This window comes from Primulina huaijiensis, chromosome 12, assembly GCF_012295235.1.
Source record: "Primulina huaijiensis isolate GDHJ02 chromosome 12, ASM1229523v2, whole genome shotgun sequence".
Classification (NCBI taxonomy): Eukaryota; Viridiplantae; Streptophyta; class Magnoliopsida; order Lamiales; family Gesneriaceae; genus Primulina; species Primulina huaijiensis.
The window spans coordinates 19,235,936-19,254,321 of NC_133317.1; the positions used below are offsets into that span (position 1 = coordinate 19,235,936).

General features: G+C 37.1%; 2 protein-coding genes and 1 pseudogene across 5 annotated transcripts; 2 read left to right on the plus strand and 1 right to left on the minus strand.

The window, feature by feature from the left end:
* The first annotated feature begins 12 nt into the window (after positions 1-12).
* On the plus strand, positions 13-809 carry LOC140989467 (E3 ubiquitin-protein ligase UPL1-like; annotated as a pseudogene).
* Positions 810-6,112: 5,303 nt separating this feature from the next.
* Positions 6,113-10,663, plus strand: LOC140989949 (protein RDM16-like). Of its 4 annotated transcripts, none has more exons than XM_073459506.1 (7): positions 6,615-6,862; positions 7,444-7,524; positions 7,601-7,719; positions 7,875-8,342; positions 8,542-8,736; positions 8,836-8,996; positions 9,554-10,663. In XM_073459506.1, exons 1-7 carry the CDS (start codon positions 6,799-6,801, stop codon positions 10,431-10,433), a joined length of 1,968 nt encoding a protein of 655 aa, XP_073315607.1. In that variant the 5' UTR covers positions 6,615-6,798; the 3' UTR covers positions 10,434-10,663. The 4 variants fall into 4 exon arrangements, with proteins under 4 accessions (XP_073315606.1, XP_073315607.1, XP_073315608.1 ...); XM_073459507.1 differs by having other exon boundaries at positions 6,615-6,832; positions 9,554-10,662; XM_073459508.1 differs by having other exon boundaries at positions 6,810-6,862; positions 7,596-7,719.
* A 536-nt stretch (positions 10,664-11,199) lies between these two features.
* On the minus strand, positions 11,200-14,837 carry LOC140989250 (protein MAEA homolog). Its single transcript, XM_073458416.1, has 7 exons — positions 14,509-14,837; positions 13,809-14,003; positions 13,599-13,721; positions 13,230-13,415; positions 11,879-12,012; positions 11,550-11,736; positions 11,200-11,470 (listed from the first exon to the last, which is right to left on the minus strand). Exons 1-7 carry the CDS (start codon positions 14,815-14,817, stop codon positions 11,369-11,371), a joined length of 1,236 nt encoding a protein of 411 aa, XP_073314517.1. The 5' UTR covers positions 14,818-14,837; the 3' UTR covers positions 11,200-11,368.
* Positions 14,838-18,386: the final 3,549 nt, after the last annotated feature.

Consider the following 18,386-nt stretch of genomic DNA (forward strand, 5'->3'; position numbering starts at 1 on the left):
CCATGTTAATCTGTAACATTTATCATTAGGCTTTCAGACAAAGTTTACTCAATGGCTGGCGAGGTGCTAAAGAAGTTGGCCTTTGTTGATGTTGCTCATCGCAAATTTTTTGTTTCGGAGCTTTCTGAGTCAGCCCATAGGTTGAGCAGATTATCTGTTAATGAACTTATAACACTTAGAGATACACACATGCTGGGATTGAGCTCTGGATCTATGGCTGGGGCTTCAGTCCTTCGTGTGCTTAAGATACTCAGTGCAGTTACTTAAGTTGGCAGTGACTTGAACGAGGACAGAGTGGATGATGAGGTGCAGGAAGAGCATACCACCATGTCAAAGTTAAATGTCGCACTGGAATCATTATGGGAAGAGCTAAGTGAGTGCATCAGTGCTGTGGAGTCAGAGCTAAGTCAGAATTCCCATTCTCCAGTTTCCAGTATTAACATTGGCGAGCAGATGCAAGTTTCACCTGCATCCCCCCTGGAAGTCAGAGACTCTTGCCGTTTATTGAGGGTTTTTTTGTTCTATGGGAGAAAATACAGTCGAAAAATACAATTGTGCACCAAGATAATTTCAGTGTGACAGCAAGAGAAGTGAAAGAGTCTCCTGGGAGCTCAGTTCCATCATCTGCCAAATGTGTGGATCCTTGCAGAAGACTAGATGGATCTGTCACATTTGCAAAGTTTGCTGAGAAGCACCGTCGCCTTCTTAATGCTTTTATAAGGCAGAATCCTGCTTTATTGGAAAAATCACTCTGTATGATGCTGAAAGCTCCTCGGCTGATTGATTTCGATAACAAAAAGGCTTATTAGTACTCAACTGATGTGTAACTTCTTAGCACAACTGATCTCTACAAGATCGAATAATACAACAATGATTGTTTGTGCTTTAAGCTCAAAGTATAACCTGAAAGCTATGAATGTGTATACTAAGCGTGAGCTTTTGAGAGCTTTTAAACTTGAAAGAATATACGCAGAGTTCTTGACTGTATTGCTTGATAACTTGGGCAACTTCGTAACTTGATTACCCTGCTTCAGTTGATCTTCTCGGCTATTTATAGGGTTTGCTTCCAACGGTAACAATGAATGCATTTTGAATCTTTATATCCGTCGTATAGCCACATCAACATTCTTCTGACAATCGTACATTGTAGCTTTTCTGAAATGCGACGTTCCCATTACACGTTGCAGTCTGCTATTGTACAATTTTCGGTTGATAGCTACGTTCCTTAACTGATAATGTGTCAAGCTGATTTATCAGTTGACATAGCCGATAAGATTAACTGATTGTTGTGTAACTGATCAGTCTCAACTGATCATCCAGTTGATTACACAGTTCAGTTAGCTTTGCTTAATTCAATTGCCTTTGATTATACACGCATTAATCTTGAGTTCAGCAACTATCAATTTACGAATCTTTAGTTCAGTTGCTTTCAGTCTTCTTGATCAATTGTTCAATCTTTTCATGCTCAATTTGTCAAACTCCGAAATTAAGTTTCCAACAATTTCCACATTTTAGGTGTCTGACAAAACATAGAATTTATGAACTGATCAACCTGAACTCTTATAGATAAAATAATCTTTTATTGATAACTTTTTCAATGTACAGATTCGTACAAAGAACGGAGAAATAAAAGAATTTCTGAATAAAAGAATCTTCTACTGACTGACTGAAAATTTCCCAAAAACTCTCAACTGAATATAAAGACCGTCTTCTAACTGATATGGACTTCTTCATTTCTTTGCTCTTTTATCAGCTGGTCTTTGATCAGTCGGTTGACTAGGTCTCTTCTTAGATAGCTTCTGTTGTTGTTCTTCTTCTTCCCCTTTTTTTGTCAAACCCATCAAACTTGCTGGATAACGCACGTACATCCGAGGTGACATTAGATATTGCATTCATTATTTGTTCTTGCATCAGATCCATTCTCTTTGTCACTACTGTTTCCAAAAATTCATTGCGATTTTTGAACATGTCTTGAGTCTGGAAATATGCTTGAACCGTCACTCGGTCTTTCTTTAATTGATCTAGTTAGAGAAATAAGGAAGTGATATCCTTTGTAACTTAGTGTAGGTTTTTCATTGTATTCTCCTTCATAGAATCAATCTTCAATGTGTGTAGTAATTGGGTTCACTTGATATCAGAAATAGATGAAATCAAATGGAGAAGGTTGGACTGAATGTCTTCTATCATGGTATCAATAGCCATTGGTATCTGAGGAGACCGATCTTCAAATGATTCTGGTTCTTGCTCATTATCTTCTCCATTAAAGATTACCATATTTTTTGATTCAGTCAAAAATGTACCCATTTCTGGAATAATTTCTTCAACTACTTCCTGTTAAGGTTCTTGAGGAAGAGTGGAAATCTGAACAGCAATTGAGCTGGCGGGCTCTTCAGTTGGTTTATTAGCTAATACTTCAGTTGGCTTTTCAGTTGGCACTTCTTCAGTTGGTTCTGAGTACAACTAAGCCATTTCAGTTTCAGCTTGAACTACTTGTTCAGTCGTGGCAGGCGACTGAACTGGTTCTTCAATTTCTTGTAAAATAGCCTCTGAGGCTGGTTTTTCAGTTTTTCTCGAGTCTTCAACTGATTCTTCAGTTAAAACATTCAGCTGGATATCAGCGGCAACTGATTGTCTCACTTCATCGACATTTGCCAGTGACAACTCAGCATCGGTATAGAGTTGAAGACCTACCAAAGGAGATTGAAGAGCAGAAGATGACGGTTGAGCATCCTTTGAAGAAGGAACAATTACTTGCTCAGTTTGTTCAGCAACTGCTTCCTAGGATGGATCTGGCTGATGAGTTGATGATTCAGCCTGCTCTTCTGAGGATGAACTTTAGGAATTTGTTGGAATAGTCAACTATTGACCAATTTCCCAATCTTTGATCTTCATCTGCAATGATACGAGATCGATGTCCAACTGGTCATAATCTTCTTTGTCATTGAAGGCAGTTGGACTGGTAGTATCATAGTTCTTGCGTAGCTGAGCGGTGAGTTGTGCTAGCATTTTGGCACACATCAGATCAAAGAAATAGGTCCTCTTCTTCAGTGCTTGAGCAATCGCGGCAGCTTTGGCTACCTTTAGGACTATAGTTTCCAAGGCGATGAATTTATTCAAAATTGATGTCTTTTGTAATCGCTTGACAAACACTTCGGTCCTTAATCTGACCCATTCATTGTATGTTTTCAACTTCAATTCAGAAAACTCATTTACCTCTTCCCATATTAAGTAAATGTGAGTTTGAATTGGGTCGGTCGGTCTGGGATCTTCAATCATATTGTTCTTAACTTTCGGGTCACTGAGGACATGAGAAACACTCAGTCCTGAAATTGTTTAATCCACCTTTTCACGTATCATCACTCTCTTGGGTCTGGCAAAAAGAAGTGTAGTTGGGCCGATGATAGTGATCAGTTGTGTTTTCACTCCAACTTGTTTTTGTTTTATCACCAGATTCGGTGATAATCTTCTTTGATGGAGCAGTTGGAGGCGATAACTGACTTTCAGTTGATGATGCAACTGGAACTGCCCTAATTGATATTGCATTGATAGGCTGTTCAGCTCTAGTTTGCCTCAGTCTTTCAGCTGAGATGGTTTCCAAAGCAGCTGCTGGTTTGGTTTTCTGGCTTTTTCAAAATTTTCGAAGAATGGGTTTTCTCCGATTCAGTTTCAATTTCACCTACAATGAATTTTCTTTTGATTGTTTTCGTTGACTTAGCCAAATCTTTTGTCTTCTTTAAAGTTTTGGGAGCTGCCTGCATCCCAATCTCTTTTTTTATTTTCAAAAACAGCTTAGAGGAGATGTCCAGTTTTGTCTTTGGTGGCTGAACATTCTTGACAGTGAAGACTTTGTATTTGGATGACTTCTCAGAAGAGTTATCCACCAAATCTTTGTTCTTCAGAAGGTAGCTGAGTCGCACAACAAAACCTTTGGACTATTTGGAGGACTGAAGCATGCTCTCGAGGATATTGAAAATGATAGCCGACCACTTTAGTCTCCGTCCAGCCATGATAGCAGCCATAACTTGAAACTTTTCAAGGGTGAGGGTAGCAAACGAACATGTCTTGGCGAGTACACCCTTGGCCACAATATCAGCCAATAACTGAATCTCTGGATTCAGTTCTTTCTTTGGATCGGAAACTTTGATTTTCTTTCAATCAGCAGATAGAAGCGTCTGCATCTCCTCAACATCGGAAGTCTTTACTTCAGAAAAGTGAGCTAAGCCATCAGAAGGTAGTTGGAAGAGATTGCTGAAAGAGTCTTCTTCAATAATCAACAACTTACTGTTGACGGTTGTTGTGATTTTACCGTCAGCAGAGATGAAGCTATTGGCATAAAGATCCCGAATCTCCTTGGGATAAATTTCTTGAGTTGATAACCCCAGAAATTTCTTCAATCCAGCTGCTTCTAGCTTGAGAAAGACATTCTTGACAGCTTCGTCCTTGGCAGAGAGGACTGAGCTAAAGTCAATATTAAGAATGTATGCGGTAACTTGACTTTCCATTTCTGAGTTGTCTTGAGAATCTGCGTAAGAGAGAAAGCTTCGTGTATGACCACTCATGAATGCACTCTTGACATCAATTTGGTAGACTTTGAAGTCTTTGAATGAGGCATAAGCAAGGAACATTCTAATTGCTTCCAGTCTTGCAGCTGATGCATATGTCTCATCGTAATCAATTCCTTCTTCTTGCCTATATCATTGTTCTACAAGCCTCACTTTATTGCGCACAACTGAACCATCTTCGTTCAGCTTGTTCCTGTATACCCACTTTGTACCTATAATGGTTTTAGAAACTGTTCTTGAAACTAAATTCCAGACATTGTTATGGGTAAACTGATTTAGCTCTTCTTGCGTAACATTTATCCAGTTAGGATCAGCAAGAGCTTCATCAGTTTTTTTTTGTTCCATTTGAGAAACAAAAAGCTGAATGAATAAATAAATTAATCATTTGATTCCGAATTCTTTTGGATCAGATGAATTATCTATCACCAATTCTGGATGAGTTTCACAGTTGGATGAATTTCAAAGCGCAACTCGGTACGTGATGTACTATGTAAACAACTCTTCGCTCTTATTTGGTATTCTTGTGCACTTTTGCGGTGCTACGAATGAGAGTTCATTTTTGTCAGTTGTCTGATTCGTGTACATTTTCTGTCTATATTATTTTTTGAAATATTATATTTAAACAAATAGATGTTGATTATAATTATTTAAACTATAGATATATACGATGTAAAAGTAATAAGACTATATTTTAACTTAAGATGATACTTTTATTTTAGTTATACTTCTTTACCATTTCAACTTTCAACTTGGGTATTTTTTTTTTTCTAGAAATTGGGATTTAACATAACTCAAAATTAATTTTGCTCTCAAATTTCCGATTTTACTAATAATTTTAGTTTCGATTTATATCTCAAACCAATTCTATTAACCAAGTCTCAAACCGATAATTAATAGTAAAATATAGTACAAGAACACGTGTTCTATAAAGGTCGACTGGTCGAAGGGCTTAGCTAAAAAATAGCATTAAAACATCTGTATTATATTATATTATGAAATTGTAAAATTTAAATTAAATTAATTAATTAATTAAAAACTAAAATAAATGAGTCATTAAAATATATACGAGACCTTACTAATTTATTTTAACAGGAGGAAGTACGACTTTTTAATTTGGTCAAAGAGACTGACTTAAAAGAATAAATGATCTTCACGTTTTGATAAAATAAAATAAAAAAATAATATTACATTTTGACTCAATCTATATTCGAATAATGTGTTATTGTACAACACAACACCTTAACATTATACTATGCCACGTTTGATTGAGTATTTACGTAAATAATTATATATATTATATATGAGTCGGGTTTTTTCACATTTTGGGTCAAGTTTATGTTGATTTTTTCACATTTGGGTCGAGCATAAGTCGAGTTTTTCAAATTTGTGTCGAGTTTTACATATTTGAGTGGAGTTCGAGGCGAAATCTTGAGATATAATTCGGGGTGAAGTTTTATATCCGACTTGAATTTGGGGCGAAATTTTTAATTTGATTAATTTAAGTATTTATTTTTATGGACGAATTTCCCCGAAATAAAGGCTAAAATGAAAATCTAATCGAAACCCTTGGCTAGGCCATGGAGGAGGATAATTCGAGTCGCAGACGACACAAAGAACACCACAACCACCACCGTTCTAAGAACCGGGATGTTCACGACCGTCGAGAGGGAACCGTTGATCGAGATTCCCGCCGCGATAAATCGTATGAGCGTGGGAGAGAAGACTCGGTGGAGAGAAAGAAGAGGAAAGAGAGTGACAAGAGAACTAAGGCTGCGGAAGAAAATGGAAGGAAGAGGCCTAGGTTTGAGGATATTAGGGTCAAGGAGGATTATGTGCAGGCCAAACGAGGAAATTCCTTGGAACTGCATGATGCTGAAACCGGTCTGATTGCTAACGTGAGTAACTAACTATTCCTCCCATTTTTCTGTAATTATTGTTTTTAGTATTTTAATTGGAATGTGAACTGTTGATAAAGCTGAATCCGGTTTTATTGAAGACTGGGTACATAGTGTGCAATATTTACCTTGACTAAGGAAATTGAGAAGACGACCTATTGTTGAATACTTGGTATGAAATTTTGCAAGTGGCAGAAGTAATCATCTAGTTTTGGACACAATTGTCTCCCATTAAATTTCGGAAATTGTTGTTCTTCAGCGCTTACAATTTTTGTTTTTGATTTTTTTAACTGCATGAGGCACTTAAAGCATCTGCAAGATCTAAGGGCCGATGATGTGATATGCTTGTAGTGCTGCGTTTATCTTTGGTTGTTGGTATGAACAATCTTCACCTACTTTTGTCAAGTAGAAGACCTTTATGTAATGCGCAATTGTGATGTAGTTCAGATGGTAGTGGGCTAGGAATCTTGCATAGAGGCGAGTAGGTGAGGGGAGAACTCAAAATATAACTAGGGGGCTAAATCTTTTCTTTTGAATTTTTAATACAATTAATTACTTAAAATTTAAAATTTATAAGAAAATTTAAGATTGAGTCGTGCAACAACCCTGCCAGCTCCTCTTTGACATCACCCATGAGTTCAGATATTTCTGACCGATGCTTCTCAGAACACTATATTTTATGTTCAGATTTTTCCAGTTGGATTTTTATTTTTTTGTGCTCTGATATACTCAGTTCTTTATGAAACTGGGATGATATTAATTGTCGGTTGTCTGTAGTGTCACCACCTTCATTCAATTCTCCTTTTCATCGTTGTCTTGGGATCATGTAGGCAGTGTATTTGTATGAATCTACTGTTATTTTTTAGTTGTAAGTGCCGCCACGTGCTGTAAGATTGAATTTTTACTTGTTGAGTAGCTTTCAAAACCTGAGTTAATATTGTAATCCATTTTATTGATTTGGAATATTGACGTGATTCTACTTGCAGGGTGCGATTGGATCAACTTTTACGACATCCAGCATTTTTCCTGGAGCTGTTGTGGCTCAAGGTCGTCCTCCTGCTACAAAGGTATCTTCTATGACAAATGAAAATAAGGGAGTTAATATTAGCAGATCTCATGAGGTTCCTGGGAAATCTAGTACAGATGGGACAGCTTTGGATGCTGGAAAGAGTGCAGGATTGTCTCTTGATGCTTTAGCAAAAGCTAAGAGAGCTTTACAAATGCAGAAGGACCTCGCTGAAAGGATGAAGAAGATACCATCAGTAAGCTTAGTTTTTTGCTTCAGAAATGCCAATTCCTAGATGTTTTTTTTCTTCTTCTATAACAGATGCCTCATCAATGGGATATGTATTTAAGGTTGGTCTTTTGTTTTGCCCTTTCTCAAATTTACTTTTTTTCTTTATATCACCTTGTATAGTTGAACAGAGATGCTCGTGAAGGAGGAGAGGGTAGTGCACATATGGACGAAAAAAAGATCATTAAAGTTTCTCCATCCACTAAAGGTAAATTGTCCTCGACATTTCCTCTTGCAACTCCCCCAGAAACAGATCCTGTCGGAATCTTGCCAGGCTTATCAAGTGTGCCTGTTGCTCCACCTCCTGTAATTCCAGTCGGTAGTGGTTTGCCTCATCTCCTTGGGCTCACTACACAAAAATATGAAGCTGTAAAACGTGCACAGGAGCTAGCTGCCAAAATGGGATTTCGACAAGACCCAGAGTTTGCTCCCCTCATAAATATGTTTCCTGGGCAGATGCCCCCGGAGGTTACAATTCAGTCAAAGCCCTCTAGAGCACCTGTTCTTCGTTTGGATGCATTGGGTAGGGAAATTGATGAGCATGGCAATGTGGTGAATATTTCAAAAGTGAATAGCTTGAGCACCCTCAAGGTATCATGAATTGCTGCCGTAATGATTATAATAATTAGTCTGTAATATTGTGATTTTCTTACGTTTGGATAAGAAAAAAATCTGAATTATTGTTGATTGTTGAATGAGTTGAAGAAAGGAAAAATGAAGGTGGATGACATTATTATCATTCATATAATTTGTATAATCGTATTTTTATAGTTTCCATATTACGTCCTAGGTAAACATCAATAAGCAAAAAAAGGAGGCCTTCCAAATTCTGAAACCTGAACTTGATATTGATCCAGATATAAATCCTCATTTTGATTCGATGATGGGGATTGACAAAAATAAGTTACTGAGGTCAAAAAGGATGACTTTCCAGTTCGTTGAGGAAGGAAAGTGGTCAAAAGACGCAGAAGTCATCAAACTAAAGGTAATTTATTTGTGCCATTCTGTGAGAATGTTTAAATTTTTAACTTTAGGAAAAATTACTGGATCATACTCAAATTCTTCCAAAATTTGGCTTTGACAGTCTCAATTTGGAGAAGCTAAAGCTAAGGAGCTCAAGACAAAACAAGCGCAGCTTGCAAAAGCAAAATCAGTGCCAGATATTAATCCGAATCTCATAGAAGTGGGAGAGAGAGTTATTACCAGAGAAAAACCAAAGGAACTAATTCCTGAAGTGGAGTGGTGGTAAGTCAATTTTGACTACGTCAAGTATTTTGTTTCTCTAGTTACATTTCAAGTTGTTTTTCTAATCCGAACCCACCATGTGTAACCTCATGGTGTTTTTTCATAAATTTGTGGTGACGGGCAACTGAAGTAGTCATCTCTGCCTCAAAGGAGAGACTGTGCTGGACCTTTTGATATTTTGAGTGATCACTAGAAGTATATTTTTGAAAATTTCTCTTTGTATACCTTTTAAGGTAAAGGGTTACACTTCGAATTTTTTGCGCCTGTATTAATATTTATACCTGGTATAGTCAGGCATGCTTAAATACCTCTGAAAATGGAGTTCTTTGTCACAAAATATTTGGTCCACTACTTGGGGGAGGGAATTTTTAATTTTTAGCAGTCACTCTCTTTACAGTTTACGCCTTACCCAGAGAGAGAGAGAGAGACAGAGAGGAGGAGAAGAGGGTGGGTAAAGGGGGGGGTTGTCCGTAAATTATTTATCCTGTCATCAGATACTAAATTTGGCAGTGATAATTCTAAGAGTATTCACCTGACTGATTTTCTCTGACCTGTAGGGATATGCCTTTTCTACAATCTGGTGCTTATGGTGATGTGCTTGAGGGTAACATAGATGGAGATAAAACGAAAATGGAAAACATAACTATATATGTTCAACACCCACGACCTATCGAGCCTCCTGCTGAGGCTTCTCCTCCTCCACCTCAACCTTTGAAGTTAACCAAGAAGGAGCAGAAGAAACTTCGCACACAGCGCCGATTGGGTCGGGAGAAAGATAGGCAGGAAATGATTAGACTGGGTGTACTGGAGCCACCAAAACCTAAAGTCAAAATGAGCAACCTCATGAAAGTGCTTGGTTCGGAAGCAACCCAAGATCCTACAAAGCTTGAAATGGAAATACAAAGTGCTGCGGCTGAGCGTGAGCAAGCTCACATTGACAGGAATGTTGCTCGAAAGCTCACTCCAAAAGAGCGTCGTGAAAAGAAAGAGAGAAAGCTTTTTGATGATTTGAATTCACTTGATACAATTGTCTCTGTTTACAAGATCAATGACCTTTCTCACCCCCAGGCTCGTTTTAAGGTTGATGTTAATGCCCAAGAAAACAGGCTTACCGGATGTGCAGTAATTTCAGAAGGTATAAGTGTCGTCGTTGTCGAAGGTGGTACCAAATCAATCACGAGATATGGAAAGCTTATGCTTAAGAGAATCGACTGGACTGCTTCTGTTAAGAAAGAAGACGATGATGAGAATGATGACGAGGACAAGCCCCTTAACAAATGCCTGCTTGTGTGGCAGGGAAGTGTTGCCAAACCAAGCTTTAACAGATTTTTCGTTCAAGAATGCAGAACTGAAACAGCTGGGCGCAAATACTTTTCAGATCATGGCGTCGCACATTTTTGGGATCTTGCAATTAACTTCACCAAAGAATCAATTTAATTGGAGAGTTAGATGCAGGCGTATGTTTCGTCTGCATTTTGGTTATTTGCATTCTTCAGTGGTATTGTAAAATTGTAACTACTCTGTTATGGGTTAAAAAGTGTAGGTCATTGTCTCTGCTGTAACTTCACTTGTTTTTTGCATTATTTTTGTGGACCATCTTATGCTATGCGGAAGTTCCCATGAAACCCTCTCTATGTATCTCGTTTACTCGGAAGCTGCACTTTCATTTACTTTCTTTCTAAATTGCGTTTTCAAGGGGTTTTCTGCGTTATTTTTCAAAACACAACGTTTTACATGGTATTAATTTTACGAGGTTTTTCGTATTTTTTTTTATTTTTAAAGTTGGTAGTGATGTAATTTACCATCATTATTACTAATGATTTAAAATATAATTCATACTGAATCGTTTGACTGAGTTGTGATCTACTCCACACCTTATACAAAAGGTACATACGTTTACAATGTAATGAAACTTTCAATAGATATAATATGAGATTTCACGAATCCCTCCTCTTACTGACGCTGATAGAAGCAGACACTGCATTGAATCAGTGCCAAATGATCGAGACTCAAAGCTTAAGTAACTAATGACAAATGCATCCAAATAGTCGAGCCATGCAATTGCAAAATGACCACTCTTATCCAGACACCATGAAGTGAACTAAAATTTGGTGTGCATGCAATTCTGGTACTTCAATCTAAGCCATCCAGGATGGCGACGTAGGATTCAACTTCATCTTTAATTTCTCAAGAATATCCACTGTTTACAAATGTAAATGCTTGATTTGGTTTAGCAAACTTAACACAGGGCATGTACTAATCCCAACCATCGATTTTTGTATATGTACAATGCATATCTCTGTTCCCAGGTCACAGCCAGATTAGATACATATTAGAATCGACAAGCAAATTCATCAACTTCAAATCCGAACCTATGATACATATGCTTTCACCACATCCGTATAGTTGCAAACCAAACCTGTCCTTGGACATGTGATTCTACCATTATTTTGCTTCGCCATATCTTCAAGAGCCTGTGCATCAAAACTAAATATTAGAAGGTACAATAAAAAAATTTCAGCGCTTTAAGAAGACTTGATACCAACCACAAACCTTTGTGCTGTAAACATAGCCATTTGGCAGGACAAGAGGGGGATTTTCAGTATCCATCAGTTCTTTACTTATGTAGCAAACAAGTTTTGAGTGATGCTGTTTTGAATATGGCAGAGACTCTGCTAATTTGCGGAAGCCCTCCTGTGACAGAGGATCCTCTTTTGTACAATCATCTTCATAGCAAAATCTACCCACGTCAAAGATAAAACAAAGAACAGAAAGAGGCTGTAACAAAACTCAAGTAAAAAAAACTATCATGCTGAGATTTTAGTAATATATCCATCTTAAAAAAATCTGAAAGTCCATGGCTAAGCATAAAACATGGATACGGTGTTTTCAGCGCAGATAATCCCGCTTGCAGATATATATTCAACAATGGCTCTACTGTCATGCCATATAATCTGCAAAACTCTTGCTTAAATTGTTCAACCAGGTAGTCCCATTGCTTTGCTTCAAATAAAACCTGGAAGAAAGCAATCATGAAGTTTAATGTGTTATTTTTGTTATTAGTACAGTATCTGCTGCAATGAAATGGAAAAAACTCACAGCAAACAATACAAACACAGAGGAATTTAATGGTCAGTTATATAATGGGGAGAAAATTAAATTATTCACGTAGAGTAAAATGTTTAGAATTTCTTTCACAGTTCCCAACACGTTACTTTTTCCTCTCTTTACAGGAAAAAGGCTAATTGTATTTTCTCAAGTTTATCAAATTAAGTTATTTCAATTTCTTTTCTTAGTGCATTATGGTGATTCTCTTTCAGTGTGTGCGAGTGTATGCTGGGAGGAGGAGGAGAGCCATCTGGGGAGATGCCAGAATACACCCAGAACTGAACTTTGGAAAATAACTCCTCCATGGCTGCAGTAGAGGTAGTTTCTCAGCTACCTCTTCAGAGAAAAAGTTGCAGCTAAGATATTATTGAGGAGCTTAGGTTTATTTTCTCTATGGGTGGGGAAGCATTCTAGGTGTGATTTGGACACACGGACTCGTGGAGAGCAGACTCATGGACACTATCTCCAACTCTTATGCGGTTTATTAGCCACCTCTTTAAGAGCACAAGGTCGTTAAGATAACATTAAATGTCAAAAAAATCATCCAGAAATTACACATCATAGTTAAAAGTTGATGACTATATCAAAGTTACAATGACCACAAATGACAAAAAAATGATGTTTTACTCGAAGGCTGATAGGTACAAAGTTAAAGATGTTCCATAGAGACGTGGGTTAGGAAAACTTGGATGTATCTAACCCACTTAGGATACGAGGATGTTTATTTTATGACAAAATTAAGCAGTCATATCTTTTTTTTTCTTTGATAGGAAACTATGAATTTATTATAATAGCAATATTAGAGTTTACAAGAACAGTGGATGAGCAATCCACAATACACCTCCTTAAATAAGGACTATCGGATTTTCAACAGTAAATAAAGCACCAATCAATAGTGACCCCAGAAACTCGATCAACTCCTATTGGCTGACTTATTTGACCATGACAACTGAAAAATCTCAACTTAAACCAGAAAACCGAATCCACAATAGAGCACAAGGATTTATGACAATGATTGATGGAAAAATAAATTGTATAGAAACTGGATTTCAGAATACTACCAAGGCATCCCAGACCATATATAGAGCAATATGAATTTTAACAGGACAGGTAAATAGGTTTCACCTTGTACGTAGCACATTCAGTATTACTTCTAAAAGCAAGTGTTGCCATGACTCGCTGCAATTCTTTCATATGGGTAGCACCCCAAGGAGCCAGATACTTCCGAGCATATGATATAGCTGGCATATTGTGTTCAGCTCTAACAAACTCAATGAATTCTTGCAGTCTCAGTTGAAACTCAAATTTGCTCTGCAGAAGAAATAAGCAAGAATCTGGTTAAAAGAAATAATCTAGGAAACTCTAACATCATTCATAATGCTATAGTTTTGGCAGGTGGTAGAAGCAATTGTAGCAGGTGGAAAGAATGGTGCAAGTCTGTGGTAGTATTAGAATCAAGCAGAGAAGCAAAGGTGGGAAGAAAAGGTGATTTGCCTTTGACTTCTTCAGTCTGGACTTGTTATCAGCACACCAGGCCAGAGCAGGAGCCACGTCCTTCTTTTGAAGAGCATCAATGACTTTTTTTGCTTCATGAAACAGATCTATATCAACAAGATCCTGCTCATAGATACCAAAGGTTATCTATATGCCAGCTATAATTTGGATTACAGCAACATGCAATATGAGGTTCATCATAACGGTCACCCGAATATTGCCGCTCTCTGCTAGCTTTACAGCTGTGTCAAAGTATGACATTCGCCACATGTAGTCGACAAGTATCCGCTTCAAGCGGATGTTGTTCCATTCTGACAAATTGTCCACCTCTACAGATTCTAAATGATCCAGTCTAGTTCTGCATCTCTGAGCTTGCAAGTGCTCAGTTCGACTTTCCTCTTCCAACTGATACATCAAACGTCAGATTTCAGAAGCTCTGAAAATTCAACTCCAACACAAGATAACCGAGAGCAAACGGTAAATACCTTCATGACTAAACACTAAATGTATGTGTATGTCTCATAAATCGAATGCCAAGGCCACTACTAATTCAAGCTATAACCTAGAAGTTAGATTGACATCTGAACTCAAGTGTTAGAGAGATTAAACTACCGTTGAACGTGTAGTCAGATTTTATCCAAAATTAGATTTTTTTGAACAGCTAGAATTTTCCTGATAATTTAACTTGACATCCAAACAAAAAATAAATGTAAGAACCTCAAACTTTGAAATTCTTTTCACTTAAAAACACTAACAATGCAAACGTTCTTAGACAGAAGACGAGTTTTTAAATTACTCGCATATTTTCTAGGATACCTCCGCAACAGAAAACGGAAAGAAATAAAATGTGAACTAGAAAATAACCTCTGTGCGGAAAGAAAGTAAAATACAATGTGAAACGAAAAAGTACCTTTCTTTTAAGGCCGTGCAATCGGGAGACAATAGAATTGAGTTGGAGAACAGCGTCGTCTCGCGAGATATCTGAGTCTGCGGCCACCGAGACGGCGGAAATGACGGCTGAGACCTCTTTCTCGACGGCGCGGTGGTTGGCACGGATTGTCTTCTTGTAGTGCTCGAAAGGTACACGGAGGAAATGATGTTCCAGTTTCAGAGACTCGGCCAGTTTCCCCATCTTCGACGGAGCAGTGACGCAGACAGCGGCGTCGCCGCCGGAGTTGCCGTTACTGAGTTGCGCATCGGTGTCCATTGGAGAAGACATTTTCTCTTTCCTCTGGATTCTTTTTTGACAAATGCTCTGTTTTATATTTTTTACCCAAATAGTTTTATAAAATATTCCATAACTTAATTAAAAATTTATTTTTAATTTTCATCGAATATAAAAATTATCGATTAAATTGAATAATGTATAGGCATGTTGGTAAACACTTGCATAAACTATAATTTCTATATTTATTAATTTTTCAACCAAATTTTGAAAATTTATTAATGTAAAAAGTTTAAAGACACTTTTAAATGTAGATTAAAATTAAAAATTAAAATATAAATGTATTTGCATAGGTCGATGTTACCACATCTGATACTAAAAATCCAAATTTGAGATGATTCTCGAGCCTTATATTCAGCTAAGAAAAAAAGTAGGACTTTTGTATTTAAAACAATTCGCTTTGTGGTTGATATATGAATTTCAAATATATTTTGGTAGTTTCAGATAAGAAATATCATAAAATTTAAATGCACATCTTTCATGTGTATATAATATTTATTTTAATTAAGACTAATTTCAAGTTTACTCAATAATGAAGTTATTTGAAATATTTCATATAATCGAAATCCATGGATTCAAATCATTCTGTCCCAAAATACATCCTATTATATTGAACTAGTTAGAAAAATTTACCTAAGCATCATTAATGAAATAACATTTTGTGTAGTGTTATATTGTATTACTCCGATAATCTAAAATACATATTTTTAACACAATTTTTAAATTTATTTGGCATAAATAATTTTTTTAATTTACAACTCAATAATTATTCTAATTATGTCAAATTATCGGATAATATATTTTAGGGCTTTACAAAACTTATCAAAGATTTATTCTTTGTGACATTTATCGGTTGTTTTCACGTGGATTGTCAATTACAAGTTTTTTGAAGGTTCGTTTGAATTTTGATCGTTTTACATCGTGATTATTTGTTACTAAGTTTTCGTAGCTTAAGGGTGAATATCACAAACTGTTTCCTGTTTCAAAAATATCGGGACAACCCAACATTCTTTATTTTCTCAAATCGAGGGCGTGACTCCGTTTTAGAGCGCATTTGATTTTTGTGTCTGAAGAATCGTATCAGTTATAGTCTTTCCAAAGAGCTTCCAGCTCGATCACTATGTTGTTGAACCTCTCATCAAACTCGTTCATAGTTTATCCGACCTTCATCTTGATGCTATCGAAGTTTGAATGGCCACCATCAGCTTGTTCTCCTTAATTTAGTCATTATCTTCACAAACTTTGGTTAGTTTTTCTCGTATTTCTTTAGCAATTGAATATATTTTAATTTTACTAAACATATTTTTATCTACTGTTTTATAAAAGATATCTTTTTCATCACTGTCTAGATTCGCTTTCTTTTTGTCATTGGCAGTCCATTCTATTATAGATTTTCCTACAATTGAGGAGCACCTTCTATTACAGTGAAAATTTTGTTTGCTTTTGTGATCTTCATCAGTCCATTTGTGATGAAATATCATATGTCATTATCTTGAGTTTATAGATGTGCCTTCATTCGAATTTTAAGTCATCATATTCTTCTTTTGAAAACATGGGGATTTTGTTAAAATAGGTCATCTAATATATCAGATATTCAGATATCATAATAAACCGCTTTGATATCACTTGTTAGGATTGAAGATAACAACTTAGAGATGGGTGAATGAACTATTATAAAATTATGACAAATAATGAAAAATTCTAGTTGTGTTAACAGCTCAAGTCAATATTCCAATAAGACTGTGTAAATTAAGCTAATAAAATATTTGAAGAAGAATCGAGTAATTTACTTTTTTTTTCAAGTGGCCTATGTCGGGTAAAGTAGCGGAGACTTGACGAATTGAGTGGATCGAGGTTTTGCAAATGCCATTGAAAGAAAAGAGAGTGAAGGAACTGATGAGAATAAGCTTAAGCCTGACCTTAAGGTAGGAAAAGATTTCATCACAAATGAACTTAGATCACCCCCGCCCTCTTCGGCCTCGGGCCTCACAAATCGATACTCTAGAGGCCCCCAAATCCATGTCCTCTGGTATAATTCTCAATCGCTTTACAAACGTCTCAGATATAAATGAATGTATAGCTCCTGAATCTAGCAGTGCATAGGTAGCTATACCTGAAATAAATATCCTTCGCAGTCTGGTGGAATGCCAGAAACGTTCTCAGGAAAGACGCTAGAAAAGTCTCTGACAACCTCGACATCATCTAGTCTTTGATCGACTTCCTCTGATAATGACACAATGCTTGCCAGAAATGGTTGGCAGCTTCTCTTCAAAATTTTCCTTGCACAGATACATGAGATAATGTGCGTCATATGCTTGTTCCTTACTGCCTCAAAAACAAAAGACTTCCCGCTGGGTGGTCGAACAAACACTGATCTCTGCCGGAAATCTATCGAAGCTCCATTCCAAGCTAGCCAATCCATGCCAAGAATGATGTCAAACTCAGGCATCGACATCGATAGTACAATCAGATCTACCTGCACAACATTCTTCTGTAAACAAAGCTTCTAACTCTTCACTATCTTTGAAGTAAACATCTGATCACTAGAAAGAATCGTGTAACGCCCCAGATTCGATGACTATCCCCACTGTATCAAGACGAGTCTTTCTATCGTGTTTATGTCCTTACTCATACGCACCATAGGAAACTTCCCAGGGGGTCATCCATCTCATAATTGCCCCAAGTCAAGCACGCTTGTAGCGCCCTTACCCAAGCCACTACTAAACAGACTAATAAGCATGCAACATTAAAACTTAATAACAACAATTAAACAGCGAAAACAAAATAAACAGCTCTAGCCATTGCCCTGGTAGTCCGAACCGTCCAACCTAAGACCTGCCCCGTGGAATGGGGTGCACAAGATGAAAACAAGAACGTGAGCGACAATCGTCCAATACGAGAATGTACGAGTATACAAACTGATATAATTCATGCGAAATGCAATATGCTTGGATATCAAGGATCAAGTTAAGAATCTCATGCTCAATCTAGAGGCGTCTGAGTGTGTAGTATCTAATCTGCCCTAGGCATGTTTTGGCGCCCACACTCATCATCAAAACGTTGACCTACAATGTCCAGGTCATTAGAGCCCACGAGTCCCGTCGGATACTATAGCTCTCGATGCCCCATCGTCCACAATACAGAATAGGACTGAGATGCCCCAAAAAACGAGGTATATCTCAAAAGATATCAGGCTCAACATGATTTGTCATGCATAATATGCCAAAGCAGTAAAACATGTACCATGCAACAGATAACTATGCAGCATATAAGTGTGTATATTATGCTTAGATATCTCAGTCAGTACATCACGTACCTCACTAAAACAATCTGACAGAAAGCTTTGAACCTAGACAATACCAACAATATGAAATCACTATCAAATCAGATCCTGAATTACCAAACATGGTACAAAGTTCTTCCTAAAGGCTTTAGGATTATACTTGTGTCCGTCGTCAGCCTGCTGATGATGTCTCGATCTCAGTTCACGGACCCCCTCTCAAGTCGACACTATCTCCGAAACTTCCCAACACCAAAGTACCTTAGAAACTAGCTAGAAAACC

What these genes read in the sequence shown, in the direction of transcription:
- LOC140989250 (XM_073458416.1), bottom strand. Translation starts at nt 14,817, where the DNA reads ATGTCTTCTCCAATGGACACCGATGCGCAACTCAGTAACGGCAACTCC. An exon ending in CCAGACTGAAGAAGTCAAAG is followed by an intron (nt 13,416 to 13,598) that starts GCAAATCACCTT and finishes TTTCTTCTGCAG; the next exon opens with AGCAAATTTGAGTTTCAACT. An exon ending in TTATCTGCGCTGAAAACACC is followed by an intron (nt 11,737 to 11,878) that starts GTATCCATGTTT and finishes TGACGTGGGTAG; the next exon opens with ATTTTGCTATGAAGATGATT.
- LOC140989949 (XM_073459505.1), top strand. Translation starts at nt 6,140, where the DNA reads ATGGAGGAGGATAATTCGAGTCGCAGACGACACAAAGAACACCACAAC. An exon ending in AAACCGGTCTGATTGCTAAC is followed by an intron (nt 6,458 to 7,443) that starts GTGAGTAACTAA and finishes TTCTACTTGCAG; the next exon opens with GGTGCGATTGGATCAACTTT. An exon ending in CAGAAGTCATCAAACTAAAG is followed by an intron (nt 8,737 to 8,835) that starts GTAATTTATTTG and finishes TGGCTTTGACAG; the next exon opens with TCTCAATTTGGAGAAGCTAA.